This window comes from Enoplosus armatus, chromosome 9 (genome assembly GCF_043641665.1).
Source record: "Enoplosus armatus isolate fEnoArm2 chromosome 9, fEnoArm2.hap1, whole genome shotgun sequence".
Classification (NCBI taxonomy): Eukaryota; Metazoa; Chordata; class Actinopteri; order Centrarchiformes; family Enoplosidae; genus Enoplosus; species Enoplosus armatus.
In genome coordinates this window covers 14,004,506-14,023,642 of record NC_092188.1, presented here as the reverse complement: position 1 = coordinate 14,023,642, position 19,137 = coordinate 14,004,506, and the positions used below count along the sequence as shown (strand labels likewise).

The 19,137-nt window shown below is 42.4% G+C and overlaps 1 protein-coding gene across 1 annotated transcript in view; it reads left to right on the top strand.

Moving 5' to 3' along the window:
• The first annotated feature begins 413 nt into the window (after positions 1–413).
• Positions 414–19,137, top strand: part of nphs1 (NPHS1 adhesion molecule, nephrin) — a 32,333-nt gene continuing 13,609 nt past the window's right edge. The window contains exons 1-9 of the mRNA XM_070912513.1: positions 414–504; positions 3,540–3,734; positions 7,026–7,148; positions 12,582–12,704; positions 13,454–13,535; positions 14,676–14,779; positions 16,564–16,685; positions 16,896–17,067; positions 18,327–18,484. Coding sequence (XP_070768614.1) covers positions 441–504; positions 3,540–3,734; positions 7,026–7,148; positions 12,582–12,704; positions 13,454–13,535; positions 14,676–14,779; positions 16,564–16,685; positions 16,896–17,067; positions 18,327–18,484 — 1,143 coding nt within the window. The 5' untranslated portion in view covers positions 414–440. The remainder of the gene's footprint in view (positions 505–3,539; positions 3,735–7,025; positions 7,149–12,581; positions 12,705–13,453; positions 13,536–14,675; positions 14,780–16,563; positions 16,686–16,895; positions 17,068–18,326; positions 18,485–19,137) is intronic.

Sequence of the window (19,137 nt, the reverse complement as noted above, 5' to 3'; positions counted from 1 at the left end):
CTTGTGAGACTGACTTCAGAAGTACCATTAACACTGTGATTAGACTGTTATAAAGACCTTTTAGCTTGTCCTGTGGTTTCTTAAAGTGATTGATTGATTGATCTGAAAAGTCTGCTGTGATGGTGTTGTAATCATTTGCTCGTCAGGACTCAGATGCTAAAGTGAATAGTAAATAGTATTGCAAACACAAGCTCCAGTATATTGTTATACTGAATTCAAACCTTCAAAATGAATAAGAAACGTAAACATGAAAAGACTAATTTTAATTTGATAGCTTTTTATACTACACTGCTGCACTTAAATTAAAAGCACTTAAAAGCATATGCCTACTCTATTCATCTTGTAGGGGACATGGAGATTATGTTTGTGTGTATTTCATGCAGGTTTTGCTTTTTCCATGATTGTTCCAGGATTGTCGAAGGTCAGGTGTCAGTGGTGAAATGGACTTCTTGTCAGCATGGATTGTGTCTCCTTCGTTTCTACGCTTTCTCTGTCTCATCTGGGGTAAGAGAATCAAATGTCACCATGGAGCTATCATTACAGTAACTGTGGCCTTTTCAAGTCCCATATGTGTTCAGGCCATTCAGCTGAGCAGTGGGAACCTTGACTTTATTGAAGCCTTAATTGAATTTTCTCTATAACATAATAGCTGCTGCATGTTTACGTGCACGAGTTGCCTCTTAACCTGGCTTCTCAAGTCACACAGGTTTTCAGTGATACATGTAAATGTCAGTCAGTCTAACTCACCTGGTTAATCTCATACATATCTCTTAATCTTATACTGTGAAAATCTTGTTTAAGGTTCCATGTTTACTACAGGGTCAATGGTCATACTGTGGCGTATATACATGTTCCTCCTTTCACTTTTGTTTTTTCAGCATCTGAGCAAATCACACACCAGCTTGCAGATCAAGGTGGTGAACAGGACCAGCTATTAACATTTTTTACCTTCCTCTGTTATTATTGCTTAGTCAAATAGGAAACCAGCAGCTGCTGCTTCACTCTCTTTTGCTGGAACAGGACCTCAAGTAGAAAAGAACATTTTGTTAACCGATTTATTCATGGTAACAGGGGAACTCACTCTTAGGATACAAGCAAATAGCTTAATCCAAATACTGCCTAATCTGTAGTATGGCCAATAAGGTTACTCCATACGACCATAGTGACTTTTCTTGTTCTTTAGATAAATCTGTCCAATATGAGCGGTATGATGCTGTGCATGTTATCCTTGACTGTTTTTATACTGTGTATGATCCCTCCTATTTTCACCTCTGACACTAAGCAGTTTATATAGAAAATAAATAATAGCAACATAATTTCACCTCTGCTACTGGGTATTATGTGCACAGTATTTCCTCACTAGTTTCCATGGTGATTACCACAGTGACTTCCAGTTCCTGGAACTCACTAAACATAACCCTAAGTCATCTGACAATATAGGGGACAACATGATCTTAATCATGTATACTGCTACTTTAAGACAGGAGAGGATGATTTACCTTGAAGCAAACATTTCCATCAACAGACACCTTTAGATAATACTGGTGCAGGAGGCACATGTAAATTGCATACATATATAATTGTAGACGTCCACTCTTGAATAAGGAATGGAAATCAATATTTCACGGCAGGCATTTTAACAGGTCATAGTAGGAAAGCGCAGTTGTAATTAATAACATTAATTAATGATGGCTTCATTCCATTACAGCACCCTGGTATTGTGCACATTTACTGGCGGGCTTAGTGGGAGACTGAAATGGAATTGAGCAGCCATTGTTTTTACTCACCTGTGCAACAAGTCGAGTCAAAATGTGTATCAGTCAGTCCATTCAAATATGCTTGCTTCCCCCTTCCCTTAAAACTGTGGTAATTCATATTTTTTTAACAGTGGGTCAAATAATGTTGCTCAAAACACTGTAATGTGAAAGGTGATGCTCACAGTGACAAACCCACAGATAATTACCACCTGTTGCTGAAAGTCTCATTAGCTTCACAGGCAAAAAAAAGAAAGATTAATACTGAAACTTTATCTGCACACTGTGGACACAAGTGGCAAAATACAGGATAATGGCCATTGATGATAATGCAGCATTGAATTCCCCTGAAACTGACTCTGGCGTAATGAGACCACAAGCAGGACACATCACACATGTCTCTTGGTGAGGTATTAACTTCTTGCTTTATGTGTGAGAAAACCATTGAAATGTTTATCTTTGACATGCTAAAACGTTGGGTAATAGTATCACAAGCAAAGAAGAGTCATCAGTAAATTGACTCAGTCAGTAATACTCAGTTACACAGACATTTCTAAAGCTTGCTAACATTAGCTAACACTAGCCACCATAAGTTACTAAGTAAGCTAAAGCTTTAGAGGCAAAACCCCTGAATGTAATGAAATGAGCAAGGGTTTGATTTATTGTTATGAATTTATCTTGTAAGAGGAAGATTGTGTTATTTCTTCATTTAAAAGTTACATACTCTCACTTTAGGACAAAACAGAGTCTTATCGCTGCATTTTGATATGGTATTTAGTATATGTGTATATGTGAATAATATAGTATGACTATTTCAGCAGCCACTGTAGATCACTGTTGGGTATTCATTTATGTAAACTGTATGCAAATGTGCTCCTGTGTTTGGTTGTTTGTATGCATCCTCTGTAATGGCCAATCTTGCCCTTCATATTTGACGTGAGGTGACTGGTTCAGCCTTGATCTGAGAGCTCTGCCTCTCACTCATGTTGTCAGACGCAACAGAGCATGCACTTCACAAACAACTTGGTCATTGCTTCAATGAAGGTCAAGATTCAACAGGCTAGCGGAATCGGGCCAGCTTCTCTGTGGGGCATTGTTTAAATAAGATTCACGCTTCGATATTAGGCATTAATTGGAGTATGCAGTTGCGTTTGGCTCCTTGAACTGAATTTATTCATAAACCTCCATGTATAATAATCATATAATCCTAGCCCCAGTGTTAGAGGCTCATGGGTGGTCTTTGTTAAGGTTACCTTCCTGACTCAAGTGCACTGCGCCACAGAATGTCACCTGGTTGAAGGATGGCCAACCCCACCTATGACAAACAAGGGGGATTAAAGTGATAATCATTACTCTTCCCAGGAGGAATTAGCTGGTGGGACATCGACATTGAAGAAAAACCACAGGTGAACAAGGTCTCCGATACCCCATGCTTTTTTCCTCCTCCCAATACCCTATCTGCATGGCCGAGGGGGGATTTAATTCGCAGTAATTACTTTATTGACTCATTTTCAGGGCCGTATCACTGCAGTTTCCCATCAATAAAACATATGCCAGGATGAATAATGTGGCCAGACACAATGGGGTGCCTTCTCAGACAAAAGACCACAAGACTGCATCCCTGTGGTGTATGTTTATGTCATGCTCCCTCTACTTACTTTTTTACACTCCTCACACATCCTCAGCCTTTCTTCTTCCTCTGTTTACATTAAATCCCACCACATCCCTTATTTGCTCTACCATTCCACTCCAACTTCTTTCCTCCTCCTCCTTTTATGTCTCCAGGCACGCAGGCCCAGCAGGCCTTCAGGTCTGAGCCCAGGAACCTCACTGTGCGGATGGGAGCCACAGCTGTGTTGAGGTGTGAGGTGCTGCGGGCCTCAGGGACTGTGCAGTGGGTGAAAGATGGCCTCCTCCTGGGACCTCAGAGAAGCCTGCCAGGCTTTCTACGCTACAGCATGATTGGAAACCCCAAGAGAGGTAAACAGGGATACTCATGGAATAAGGTCTATGGCCTCTTGGGCTTTGATGGACCTATCCAGGCTAAATTTATCAACTTTTTTGATAACAGCATCACTAAAAAGACTCCAGAATTAGTCATCATACATGTTCTTATGGTTGAATGAGGCCTGCAGGTTATGGAGTTGGCAAAGAATAAAAATCTCATAGAAAAGATCAACTCAGAAGATCCAGTTGTGTGGAATACGTAAAATAACACTGGTCAAGGTAAAGCTAAACCGCTGTGTAGACTGGAACATGATGTGGAAAGGGTAAATGAAAATATGATGTAGTAACACAATAATACACTGTCGGTATTAGATTTATCCTATATACTTATTTATTTTCTTGTGACATGTAGGTCATATTATTTTAATTATGTGTTTTAATTATTATTAGAGTGCTGCTGTCAGCTTAGGAAGCATCCAACAGTACAGCTTGATGTTGTCTACTCTAAAAGTAAATGAGATGATGTTGTTGCTATGGCTTCAAAGTGCTGTTATAAAGCAATGCAGACATTACGGGAACCTTATGGCACACTAGCTCTCTATACAGGGAGCATCTGGGACTGGCGAGGTGATGTGATTGTCAACAGCCTTTCACACATCCCCCTCTCTGTCACTCACATGTAAAAACGGGGGGGAAAAAAAGAAATTAAAGCAACAGAGTGTCAGCAAATCAGTGAAATGTGGCAGGGAATAAAGTGTGTTGCAGAATCTGCACCACAATCTATAAAAAGTAATAGCCAATTAGAAGGCAATCGCGAGTAAGAGAAGAGCATCTGTTCCTGATCAGCCCGCAACTAGACAAGCTGCACTTCACTGTTGAACAGAGTGGGAGACCGCCAGCGACACATAAACACTGAGGGATGCATAGATGCCCATGCACACATTGTCCATGCTTATTAATGCCTCGAGTTTACATGAAAAACAAACGTATAAACTAAAACGTTGTTCGTCAGCTGATTAGTTGTCAGTGAGTCAGTTACTGTAGGCCTAAGCATTACAGCAGGTACAGGGTTGGAAAAACAAATCAACAACAACAACAAAATAAGAATGCATACACATGAACATAAGGAAAACAAACACACACAAGCCGTCAAACACTCATGAATAAAATACCCATCAGCGCAGGTACACTTTACCAGGAAAAGAAACTGCAGACTGATGTATGCAATCACTTTTCACCTCACAGAAAGAGCAAAATCCTTTAAGATGACACTTGACTGCACTTGATACTCCACCAGTTTTCACTGATTGTCACCATCAGTGATGTTTATAGATGCTTAAATGACACATTCACATGCAGGAGGAGGCCAGCATTGATTTCAACATATACTTACAGTAGATGTAGCACCCTTAGTTTCCCCAGATATGTATGGGCATGAGCCTAGGTCTACGATTTCATGCATTCTTGCAACAACAATGTGCACTGTAAAGATAAACATGCAGAGGACCAGATAAAGTCGCTTGGCACCACAGCAATAAATTAAGTTTTTCTTAATTTATTTCCAATGATTGGTCCACAAGGTGTAATTTGATTGCAGTACATGGCATGCAGCCAGTCAATCCGGCAAAATTTAATTATGAATGAACACTCATGTTCACATGTCACCACATGCACTGCGAGTGTTACATATTTTTCTTAACTAATATAAAACATTTGTAAACCCCAGTCACACATGATTATTGCTGGGATTTCTTGTTTGTGGCGTGTTGGCAACACTAGAATGTCTTTGGAAATGAAGTTGTTTGTTGTTTCTTGTGTAAAAAGTAAAAAGTTTAATGAATCTTGTAAGCCTTGGAAAAATGCACATACATTCTTTACTCTTAAGTATGTAACACTGAACAGAGACCAGAAAAAGATGTGATAAAGAAAGTTGAGCTGGTTCACACCTGTCACATTTTGTGGATACTCTTACTCTCGTTATGGAAATAATGAAACTTTATTAAAGTTAAAGTACACACTTTACATTGAATCAGTTTGCATCAGGTATCAGCAGCACTAAACACATGACGATGTAAAAGCTTTCTGAAAGGGCGACTGGCCACGTAAACTGTCAAGTGAATGATGCAAAAAGGTTGTCTCAGTCAAGATCAACGTTTGACAACGTTAGTTTTCTCCTTCCCTTTGCCTTTCCATTGGGACCAAACTTTCCCAGTGACGTAACAACATGTGTTTCCAGCTTTAGGGGCCAATACACAAATGCAGATTTGCAAAAGCTGCAGACATAATAGCTATGGAGATATACTACCAACATTTTGAAGGCCCTTGCTGAAATAAATACAGAGTAATGGACAAATAAGCAAACCGCGTTGCAGCCATCCGCCATCTCCCCTGCCATAAATACACACTCTCCGCAACTTGATTGCACTATTTGCGAGTAATTTCAGGAAAGAGGAATATGATTAATAACTTCAATGTCTCTCTCTCTCTCTCTGCATTCGATGATAACTTAGATGTGAAAATTGCTTCTGGTCGGTGTTAATTATCCTGCCAGCTTACTTGACACATGAATTTTTAGGCCTGGGTGGTTGTCAGACCAAGATACTATTTTGCACATGTTAGTAGGCTATGTGCCAGAGAATCAGGAGCTGGAAAACCAACACTGAACATCATCTAATCCCCACAGGTTATGGCAATGCATCAAACAAATGAAGCCCTGTTGGCATGCCAGACTATCAGAGGAGAGACACAGAGGGAAGGACTCTGCCTGGCATCAATTAATAGACAGTTTATTCAGTCGGCGTTGTGAATCTGGGATTGGATTTCATTTACCATACTGGAAATTCATTCTGAAACAAAAGTCTCTGCGATGAGTATAGACAACCACTTGCATGTCAATGGAAATGCCTGCAGCAGGAGGTTCTCAGCAAGTGAGATGTTTCCATTTTACAGAAATATGAAAATAGTCTATTTATAATCAAATCAAACACCGAAACGTCAGTAGAAGAGTATATTACCGTATTGAATTGAAATGCCAGACTGTCATTGTACAAATTGCTTTTATTGTTAATTTTCCCATTTCCCAAGTTGAAAATTGCCTATAATTCAGACACTGTGAAATCAACACAGAAGAAATAGGGCCTGTAGGAGGTACTTATCGATAGACATGTAACAACTCTGAACAGCGAGCGTTATATTCAGTGGGGTGTGAACAAGAAAACTAAATGAAACCCTCCTCTTTGTAATTATCCACATGTATTTAGTGAGCACATCCTTATAGCAACATAATGTGTCACAAAATAATTAATCTCTCCCTCTGTATTCCAGGGCAGTATCATCTTCAGATTGAGACGGCCCAACTGGAAGATGACGCCCTCTATGAATGTCAAGCGGGCCGGTCTGAGAGCAGTCGAGCGATCATTTCCAGAACAGTCTGGGTCAACATGCTAAGTGAGCAAAACAATGGAGCGTGTGAACAAAGCGGGGGCTTATAAACATGTATTTTTTTTGTATATAATAAGGCACAGTGAGCAACCTCAGTACTCCAGTAACACACACAACCTCTTGACCAGTAATCAGCATATAAAGAGCTGTTAAATATTCATTTCTATTGATAAAGAGTCTTAATTTGCTTAAGATAAGGCAGTTGCATTTGAATTTAGAGGCTAAATTTTAAAGTGTCCTTCGTACAGTAGAACTGAGCGGTTTCCTTCAAACGCAAATCATATTTGAAGCATGTATAAACCATGAAGGAAGTCACAATTTTTCAAACTTTTCGGACAGTATTTATTTCTTTAACAAGCACTATGCCATCCCCACATGTTCCAGTAGATCTATGGCTTTAACCAGCAGCTGCACAATATAAAGTACCAGTAGAGCCTGGATTCCCTGGCAGCCTCAGGGCGATCCATGTCTCTCCCTTGCACAGGAATAAATTATAAGTGATTGAAAAGTTCCTACTCAGACATGGGCTGGAATAGATGTAATTGTGCTACTACATTAGACCACCTGTTGTCACTCTATAACAACCGGTATCTCTCTCTCCCTATCCCTCGTGCTTGTGGGAGCAAGCCCATATGTGGCAAGGAAAGGACTCTAAAAGAACCTTTCTTCTCCAGGCGCAGTTCATTTACTTACATCCCCCTCCCCATTCTCTCCGTTGCACAATTTCTCCCTCTCTCCCTCGCTTTCAGGCTTTCTCTTTGGTGACCATGAAGAGGTTTTTTTTCGGGGGGGGGGGGGGGGGGGGGGGCGTTGCTGTGGCAATTCTAGCGGCCTCACTCTCCTCTGGGAAGAAAGCAGGTTTTTCTGACATCAATGGGCTGGTGGGAGGGATGGCGTGGTGTGGGATAGGAAGAGGCATAGACCGCAGACGTCTCCTTTGAATGGCTATGTTCTGTTCTACACTGCAGCAGTCTCATGTCCTACAGCAGGCCTACACCTGCAGCCACAGCAGGCTTGACTCCCACATTTATTACCTCTGAGATGCCTGGTGTATGTGCGCCCACATACACAAAGTCAACACAATTGCTTTCGGGCTTTGTCGGAAAGGTCAAAATGTGTGGGAATTATGTTCATGTGGCATCAGGGATTGTGGGTAGTTGTCTTTACCACGACTGACACCTACTGCGGCCCTGGGTTCCTGACATGCCCAGATCTGAATCCGCTTCACACATCTCAGCTAGTGTTTTTGTTGAGTGTCATGGGAACACTTTCCAGCTGTGGACTGTTTAAGATGGACATTTGCAGATGTACTCTTGCAAAAGGCAAAGAGTGAAGAGACTGACTTAAAAAGCACTCTGCAGCCTTGGTCCTAAAGGGTCATTTGTTCCACCCCACCAACTCAACTGATTCAAAATACGTGACTAATCTGGGGCTTTATAATGAGCTGATGAATTCAATCTCCTGTTAGTGCTGAACTGGGACTGGGAACTGTGCATCCCTTTGAAGAGCACTGTCTCTGATGAGTTCCCCACGGACTTCTCCATCACTGAACTACAGCTCCCAAGGCCCCACACCCCTGGCCAGTCAACCATGGCCATATCCCATCAAGCCCTGCATCAAATCAAAACACTATAAACTCTTTATGAGGCGATACAGTGGGGGAGAGGGGAGGAATGTGAAAACAAAACAGAGATTGCTGGTCGAATAATTGGATTCTTGGGTCAGAGGGAGTGCTATCATGACTGGCTAATTCAAGATGGATCACCACAGGCAGTGAATAGTGGGGATGGAGGCCAAAATGTCAATAAGCCCCATCCATGGGTTTACAAAGAGATGTTTTGAAGACATTTCCATTGGTGCAACATAACTCCTGTGTGTTTTTGCCTTCCTGCGGAGCTTAGATAGGGGATTACTGCAATAGGCAGATCAAGTGGCAGTGAGTAATCCATGACAATAACAACCTCTACCCCCTCCGCTGAAACCCCCTCCTCTGCTAAAACTTACCCCGCACTGTGCCCGTCACATACCTGACACATCCTGTGTCTCGGTTTATACCATTAGCCTTAGCATTTAATCCTATTAATGAACAACTCTCTCTCTCACCGCACTGCATGCCTGTACAGATGCCTCCTGCAAATGTTCAAAACAGTTATTTGATGTGTTCTGGTTTTAGACTGTGTTACTCATTCAGTTGCCATAGTCGGGTCTTACAGAGATATGTGTGTGTGTGTGTGTGTGTGTGTGTGCCCATGTGTGTAAGCTTATTATCGGTGTTGGTTGGAGGTTAGAGGACATTTTAGGAACCAGGGCTATGGTGAGGTTTTTGCGGTAGCTAATGAGTTTAGCACTTGAAGAGTATATAATGAGCCTTCATTTTATGATTCCCTGTTATGAATAATGGAACAACTTATAAATGGGGGCACAAGCAACGTAGAACATGGTGACTTTATTCATCTTTGTTCATGAAAAGTTCCGACAGTTGCCCAAGACATAACCCCATCAGAGAACGGTGTGTTATACACTGCTGTGACGCTGTTCATATTACAGTGCCAGACTGATGTTACAGTCTCAGAGTCTTTACAATTAGCAAAGGAGGCTTTGCTAAATAGTAAAATGAGACACTAAAGGGATGAGTGAAATGTTCTGTCTCTCTCCTTTGCTTTGAACTCTTCTTTGAATCTGTCTGTAAGGTAGACTTACCATTGAGTCAGTTTAGACCTTGCATGTGTGTGAAGTGTTGATGGCAATGGATTTGGACAAATAGGAATTTAACTGTTATGTAATGGACCCAAAACAAAAGTTAAGAGAGACAGCAGCAGTGGGTCGGGAAGGAGTGGCGTGTCAGTGGGGTGAAGGGTGATGGGGGCGCTGCTCCTCTTCTCCCTCGGAGCAGAGGAGACGCAGACGGGAAGGGGGAGACAGAAGGGAAAGGGAAAGCTGAAAAAATAAGCACTGTTTTCAGATGCTTTAATTGCCAGAGATCACACACCTGAGACCTACAATGTGTGTTTGTGAATGTGTGTGTTTTTATGCACAAATGAGGGTAAAAATATCTCCTTGTGCGTGTGCATGAGCATGGATGTGTGGTTTTAGCCAAGCTTTGTCTTCCAGAGATAAAACCAATGACTTTGTCTGTCTGGTATTGAGAGGTCTGATCTTCTGGTCTCCATTATTTTCTTAATTCGGCATAATAAGCTTTTTAGAGACTGTTTTATCCTCTGGGCCTTCTGCAATATTTTCCAGAGAATCAGCGTGGTATCACATGTTACACTGTGCACACACTGGCGCCTGTTTTTAAGAGGGAATTGAGATGAATGTAGCCCGTCTGCACATTCGCTCGCCTGTGTGCGTGTGTATGTGTGTATTTGTGCGTGCAAATCTGCATGCACTGTAGACGCGAGTTTATCTTTGGGTGTTTGTGTGCAAAGGAGAAAAGAGAGTGTGTGCATCTGTATGTGAATGAAAGAGAACGATAGGTGGAAAGAGCTGCTTATGCATATTGATGTGTGTCTGCTAATCTGCTTCTTATCTGCCTTATCCATCCATCCGTCTGTATTTGTCTAATGAATCGAATTTTGCGGCTCACTGTTTCTCGTCGGAACGGCAGGAGCATGCCTATCTATTTTTGTGTTCATATATGTACCTTAATAAGAGAGACAGGGCTAGAAAGCAGAGGAAAAGAGAGAGAGAGACAGGGAGACAAAATAAAAAAGCCGACAGGCAAGTAGACAAAGAAGGGGCAGAAATAGTTAATTAAGAGAACAGGTTGTTTGCTGTCTGTTCTTTGCTCTGAGCGCATGTCTAGTAAATTGAATGGAATGCGTGTTTTGTTGTTGTCCACATGTGCTATCACAGTTCATCCTGACTGGCTGATTGGGTCACATGGTTTGCAGATGTGATGGATGGCGGGCTGTTATTCCCAGTCCAAGCTGGAACACACCTTCCCACTGCACTCCTGCAGTTTAACTGCAGTGGTCAAGAAGGATAGCGTGGGGAGAAGGGGGGGGGGGGCTCGGGCTGCTGGAGAGGGATGATGGAGTGAATGAGAGATAAGAGGAACGGGCCAGCATGAGCAAGCGAGGAAAAAATTAGATACCTGCCTGCCTCATTTGCGAACATATCATTATTCTTATTTTAGGATTTGTTAGGCTGCCAGACACTCCTCGAGCACAACAAGTGGCGCGCCCATGTGAATCGTGCGGGCCTGACTAGATTGAGAGTGCAGGGGCTGTCAATAGATGCATGGCCCAGTCATCTTCTCAGGGAAGAGGGGGGGAAAACAAACAAATGCATCTCATTATTGCAGCGCGCGCCTCTGCAGTGCTCTGGGTAACCCATCACAGTCCACACAGATTCAATTGCTTCTTTTAAATCAGTTTGAAGCTGCAGCCACATCTCATCTGTCTCAATAGCAGGCTCGAGCCAATGGGCGACTCTGTACACAGCAACAGCTCCTCCTAGTGGCCAGGGATTGATTGTATGTGCCAAAAAGATGGAGAGGAGCTGAATGGCTGGCTGGCTGGTTTGGTTGCTTGTGGTCCAGCTGTTTGCCCACACATTAGCCTTGGATTTTTCTCAGAATTCAGCAGCAGCAGCTATCTTCCTGCCCCGGCTCTTCTCTGCAGTCTTTTCGTTCTTGCCATATCTCTTTACTTCCCTGCCTAAGTCTTTCATGTCTCTCTTGCACACATGTATCCGTCCTGTACTTTCCAACTCCTCGTTCTGTCTCTGAACCTAGGCAGCCTCTGCACTTGATCTCTGATGAAAGAAAAACAACCTTTACAGTAACCATAGTTTCTGATTCTATGGACTCGCCCACTCGCTAAAAGCCGGCACAATAAACGATCAGGTTTCCGTAGCGTGTGCGTGATTGAACTGATAGTCTTGGTAAAGAGTGGCTCAGAGATCTGCAGGAATCTCTTTGATGATTAGTTGGTGACAGATTTCTCAGTTTACTGCCAAACAATTTTCGGTCCCTTGTGTTAAAAGCTATGTTTTTTTTTCTGGAATTCCTATTTATGGTCAGATAAAAGGATTGTAGAGTAGAACAGTGAAGAAGTGAAGACGGCTTTGATCAGCACAGAAAGCACATATTTAGCTTGGGGGTGATCTGAGAGGAGAAGTGTTTGGTGTTTGCTATGATAGATTAGCATTGGATCGGTTTCATCACTATTTCATCTCTGTATTCTCTTCTTGTCCACAATTTGTATTCTAACTCAACAGAACATCAAACCTCGCTGTAGTAAATCACTCAAAAGCTGACAGCGTGACATTTCAGTCACTCCCAAATGTTACGAGTGCTTATTATCATATCATTGCATAAGCTAATATCCATCTGTGATAGCGCCTGCTTCCATTAACCCAAAATTACAGTGATGAATATGAGGTTACTGATGTGATAATAAATATGGAACTTGAGCTGTTGTTTCTCTCATTCAGTTCCTCCTTCCAAGCCGTACTTTGAGGTAGACATGGCAACACCTTGGGTGGCAGGAAAGAAGTACACTGTCACCTGTATTGCCCCTGACGCAAAGCCCATGGCTGAAATCACACTTTATAAAGGTGAGTCACCCTTTCAACTGCACTAAATGTGACAGAGATGGTCAGCCTGACAGGCTACAACACAGGGCAACAACGTTTATGATATTCTACATTCTGAGATCTCCATAGGTCGCAACCCGAATACATCAACATAAAAACATGGCAGAGGATAAAAAGCAAGTTCAGTAAAGATTTCTTATTTCATAGTCTTCCAATAGCAGAGTTGAAAGGAGCATACTCCGTGTGGGAGGAAATAGGCTGAACATTTGAATTTCCAATTTCCACTGACCCTACAATTGTCAGTGAATGTATCACAAGTTCCTAAAACAACTGCAGTTTTCTGTTTTTGCCTTTCGCTCCTCTGTCACACCTATTATACTCCACATTGCTGAAACAGAGAGGGAGAGATGTTGTTTTCTCTTGGCGTGAATTCTACAGGGTTGTGCTGTAAGTCTAAGATATATATTTTCTCCTTTTTATTCTTGAATTGTACATCTTTATTGTGTTCAATGACATTGCATTTTGTTTTGGTGATATTGTAATCTCAACACTGATCTGATTTCATTTTAAAGACAGTTGATACTGTGGTATATACTGTGTTTGTACCACACACAGATACACACCGCACACACACAGATGCACATGTTAATCATATTCCAGTATTTACCACTCCACACGAGAATAACACTGATGTTTCTGTTTCACATGAGCAAATTTACACACTGCATTCTCCCTTTTTTTGTGTGCCTTCGCCCCATTGTGTCTTTTAGATGAAGTCGAGCTGACAGGTGCAGAGTCTTTCACCATGTCTGGCTCAAAGGATAAGCTCCTGAACACGCATGCCGAAGTAACGTATGTGTTCGCCCGCCTGCCAGACTCATTCTCCTCACCGACCTGCTCAATCTCTCCAAGTCTGTCTTTGTTTCTTGTTTCCCTTGTTTTCACCCCGCTCTTATTTTCTCCCTCTGTCTTAGTGAGTACAATGAATTTCTGCACACAGGGAACTGTTACTTGGCACTGTGCGATTGAATTAGCTTCTGTCAAATGCACAAAATTACATTCCAGCAGCGAGACAGATCCGATCCTCGCCGGTTCGCCAGGTGCCTATACATTAAACAGGGCCATAGATGACTCTAATCCTGCTTGTCTCCCCTGTGTCAAAGATAATAACCTCTTGTCATATCCTGAGATAACATTGGTACTGAGGAGCTGCAACGTTGTTCGGCTCTACTGCAGAACAGCCAAGGTCTTAAGCAGTATTGATGCTTCTTCCCCATATTCACACTGAGCGTACACAGCAGTGGGCCATGTGTGATTGTTACGGTTGACATTGTGCTGTAATTTGATATAGAAGACATAAACTGAAAAAGTAAACTAGGTGCAGAGTAAATCCACTGCGTGTAGGTGGCTGAATTTAAATAAATGTTCAAATTATCCAATATTTCACAAAAAGCTAAGACTAGAGTAAAAGCCAGAAAAATTACTATAAATTTGTGTACCATTTGTTTTTCTTTCCTATCCCATTAATCATCTCACGACCCCTCAGATTTATCTTGCGACCCTTCGGGAGGCCCAAGTCCTAGATTGGGAACCACTGGACTAAACTACCTAACAGTATACAGAGGAGTTAAACTACAACAGTAAAATTATGTTTTTGCATGGATGCATCAGTGTTAACAATCTAATAAAGTTAAATATAATAATATATCAATCACGCGGGACATTTTACTGCAGAACAAGTACTTACACTTAAAGATACTTTAAGTACATTTTACTAATTCTACTTCTGTACTTTTACTTAAGCAGGATTTTGACTGCAGAAACATTTACCTGTAATGGAGTATGTTTACATTAATGTATTGCTACTTCTTCCACCACAATCCAGACAAAACCATGATGTGATGTTTTGACCTTTAGCACTTTGTACGGCTCAATATAAACTTTTATCTTTTATCCTTCTCATTTCTTCTGTCTTTCTGTTACCCCTCAAAGGGTCACCGCTCTGAGCTCTGACAACGGGAGGCAGCTGGCATGTCATGCCAAGAACCCCGCCCTTTTCCGGCCTGTGGAGACCACAATGACCATGAGCGTGTACTGTGAGTGTCTCAACCTGTCTGTAAACTGACAGTCAACACCCCGTCTGTTTAAAAAAAACCCACACACACTCGCGTACAAACACACTCAACCACACAGCAACCCAACCTCAGGGAGGCCCAAGGGTATCCGGCCTTGTGCACTCAGTCTGTGTTAGTGGTCCAAGGAGAAACATTCGACCTGAAGGCAAACTCACACCTACTTCAAGTCAACAGGAGTGTGATGGTCTCCAGTTCACAAGGCTGCCCCTGGTGGGCTGAGATTGATATGACCAAAACAGGAGGTCTAGGCTGTTTTCTTAATGTAAAACCATGTTACAGTGTGTTACAGTGGTGGCAAGCAGCGTAAAATCATACGCCAGCCCTGCAATTAAATATGAATTAGTTTAGTTTAGATTTACTGTTTTATTCAGTTTTTTTTATTCATCTTGAAACTAAACACATGCACCAATTATTAGACCAACTGAGATGGATTATATGAGCAAGGCTTCAAGTGCTGAATTTTTAAACAATATTATAATAACTAATACGGGAAGCTAAGGCCACCACAGTTAATAATGATGAATCCCACAAAACTCACCCAGCAACTTTTGTGCTCATCAGCTCAAATTAAAATTAGAATCCACTGAGGCAGGAGGGGAGGCAGTTTCTGTTGCTTTTGCTTTCATGTTATTATCACAAACCGCGTGACATTATATAATAAAATTGTTAGTGCAGCACACAAAGGTGCGTTGACAGACTGGCTGTTTCCGTCTCTCATTGCACTTGGCGTTTCTTTTCCCTCTTCCTTGGCACGGTGAGACAGTGAGAGCCATTGTTGTCGAATGCACAAACAGTCTGACACCGCAGCTACTGTTTACTACAGTAGGTTTAGTATTTTCTACTCTGTTGATCAGTTGAAGTAATTGATTGTTTAGGCCTGAGAGTCTACCCACCTGCTTCTCCCAGGCCTAAATCATGTTGTTGATTAAAGTGGAGCAGTGCTGCTGACACCTTCAGCAGCGAGCGCTCCCTCCAGCTCAGCTGCCGTATTATCCACAGGCTGACTAGACACCTTAATGTTGTCTCTATCTATACTCCTCCACATTAGAAGCCACTGCTGCTGTTTTAACAATGGCCAATAACAGTGAGCACTCCTCCCTTCCTCTCCGTCTCTCCGCTCTGTATTAGACAACAGGGGTCTCGGCTAAGTGCTAATGTTGCAGAACTTGGGACCACCGCTGCAGTCTTGCTCAGCATGCCAGCCATTCAAAGCCAGCGCGGTGGCCATTTTCAGCCAGCCAGATTGTTAGCAAGGTGGCAATTTGTCACACTGGCCCAGGGTCTGCAGCCTGCTCTCTGAAACTGATTGCAGCAATAACAAAGGCCCGTCCTCATCTATTTACTGCCTATTTTTTATTCAAGGAGGCTGTAATTTATTCATATTTCACATTGCCTTATTACTGTTTGAACATCTGTTATTTTGCTTTATGGACTGGATCCAGCTCACTGCTCCCTTAATACTTAATGCTTTCATCAGATCTGGACCTCTTATCCCACAGTCATGTTGAATGTGCCCAATTTATTGGCCCTGTCTCAACAAATAGGAATGCTCCCCACTCAATTGCCAAGAGTGTTCTCATCGCAGTGCAGTTTCTTTTTTATGTGACCCTATTGATGGTCACTCCATCCCCCTGTTTCCCTAAGTTCCTACCTCTCTTCTCTTCCCTCACCTTCTTCTCTTCAGTTTTCTATGCAATTCCCCTTTGTCAAGTCCATTTTTATTTTTGTCTCTCCTTTCCTGGCAGTCCCACCTCAGCCTCCAGTTATTGTGGGTCTGGAGAGAGAGGAAGTCAAAGCAGGGAGGATGCTTGTGTTGCTATGTGTGTCTCATAGTGGAAACCCCCTAGCCACTCTCCACTGGACCAAGGTAAATCTTCTGCACCATCTGTTAAGGAGGCTTTGTAACACACTGTCAGTCTGGCAAAATGAGCTATTTTAGTTTAAGAACTTGCTGTCAAAGGATCCCATTCTTAGTCGCGTCTGTACTACATTGTCTGCACCATATGGGAGCGTGCAACTATTCAAACATATTCTTGTCGTTGCCTTTTTGAGTTTCATGTGTTCATCTGTGTGTCAGAATGGAGAAGTTCTTTCCACGACTTGGGAGGAGGACATGGTGGCGCAGAAGTCCAGCAGCATCCTGAACTTGAAGATCACCCCCGCGGATAACCAGGCAGAGCTATGCTGTGAGAGCATCAATCTGGTGTCCCTATCACCTCTGTCTCTCAGCCGCAAAATCACTGTGCTCTGTGAGTGAAAATATTGCTTAATATAGTGCACAGCGCTGGAACACACACGCTTACACACACACAACGCCCTGGCAGAACTCGCAGCAATGGATTATTAAGGATATGGACATGAGGCAGAGAAATATAATAAGAGTCTTACCTCCAAAACCAATTCTTTTGCTGTCCCAGCATAAATTCTAATGCTAATATCATTAATGAAACTAATGGTTATTATGGCTGCAGCCCATATTTCCGACTGCCTCCAGATTAGTATCACTGCATGCGCTTTCATAGCTGCTACACTAATTCAGCTGAATTGCTTCAATGCACAATCCTGAGGCAGTAAAGCCTACACTTTGTGCGACAGTAGCGCCCATGGTTAATAGATTATACTTTTCTCTCTGAATATAAAATGTTTGTTTCAGCAACAATAAAACAAATACAGAATTAATATTCAGCAGCCTTGGCGCATTAAGTCTAACAATAGCCTGATTTCCACTACAGAGCCAGACAACGTAAGTCAGAGCTTTAAATGCTGCTTGATTGATGCACCTGTTTTATTTAAATATGCTTTGAATTAGGATTGGTCCCTGCAGACATCTCTTGCTCATGCTATGTATATGTATGTAAAAGGTGGCTGAAGTTACTCCAGTGCCCCTCCTTTCCTCACCGAGCACCCAACAGGCCCTGGTGTCATGCCTCCCAGTCATCCATTCATGGATGTTGAAAATGAGCCGTCGACTGCCTGACTGCGCTCTAGGCACTGGCAGAGGCTGGAGGGCACAGAATACGTCTCACCGGTGTAATATGAATATGCCTCTTTTACCTCACGGCACCTGCGTAATTTCAACAGTCTTTGTGCGTGTCATGCACAATGCATCCCATTCTGTGTCTCACGTGGGACAGACACAAATATCTATAACATTTGCATACATGACCCCTCCTTCCCCATGTCTGCCAGCTCAGTCCCCTGCCTTTGTATTCCCCTGAAGGCTTTATGCAGCTGCATCACTTTGCCTGCAGCTATTGTACCCTGTCTCCCCCTGTGGTTAAAATGGAGCAGACTTTAGAAACCACATTGAAAACCTCCTGAGAAAACAAGTTGCCACTCAAAGTGATTTTCTTTCTCACCCTTGATACAGCTCTATGTTTCACATCCAAAAATAGTTGCGCTGCCACTGTGATCAGAATAGGTAGCTGTTGAATATACTATTCATGGGGCGATATTTTTACTGACTTGTCTCTGTATGTTTGGCTATTCATGTATGCGTGTGCATCAGTTGAGCCTGCAGAGGTGACACTGTCGGGATCGTCCGTGGCCATTGAGGGGCAGGACTTGCATCTGAGCTGCCACGTCACCTCCAGTAATCCCCCTGTCCAGATCCGCTGGTGGCTGGGCTACAAGGAGCTCAACACCTCTGTTGTCACTATGGAGGAGGTGAGACGACACAGCACACAATGAGCACAAAGATAAAATCTACCTATTTAAGCAGGTAGACAAGAACGATACTGGCAAGAGACAGTGTGCACAATGATTTATAATTGGTGATCATGCTGGTCAGTTTTAAGAGAATACCGAGAAAGGGTATGTTTTTGTTTCTTTTTTGTGAAAGGCAGGAAAAATAAAGTGCAAAAGCATTGCCCTTCAGTCAAGCTGGCCTTTAGGGCCTCAAAAAATGCCTCCCAATGAATTAAAAAAATCCTCAATATGAAAAGTGACCTCATGTGAACCTTTATAGATGAAAGAAAACGGTATGACCATGAGAAGTCTGTGAATAGGTCTGCCGCAGCTTTGCAAATGAATCAGCAGCCGATTCCAAAAAGAGTATTCTGCTGCTCTTCTCCTCTTTTGTGTATGTTAATAAGATCAAAGTGAATAAAAGCTGACACAGAAGATGAGCATTATTAAACAAGCTCTTTATTCATCTGGCAGCAGCATTTTCATTTGATCTTACACAAGGCACTCAGTGTGCTGTGTGTGAGCTTTAATGCATCTGAAACAGTGTGAGGTTAATGAAGACTGACGTTCCTGTCCAGGGTCTTTGTTAGTCTTTCTGACTGTGGCTTTTACAATAATCACCGCAATAATAG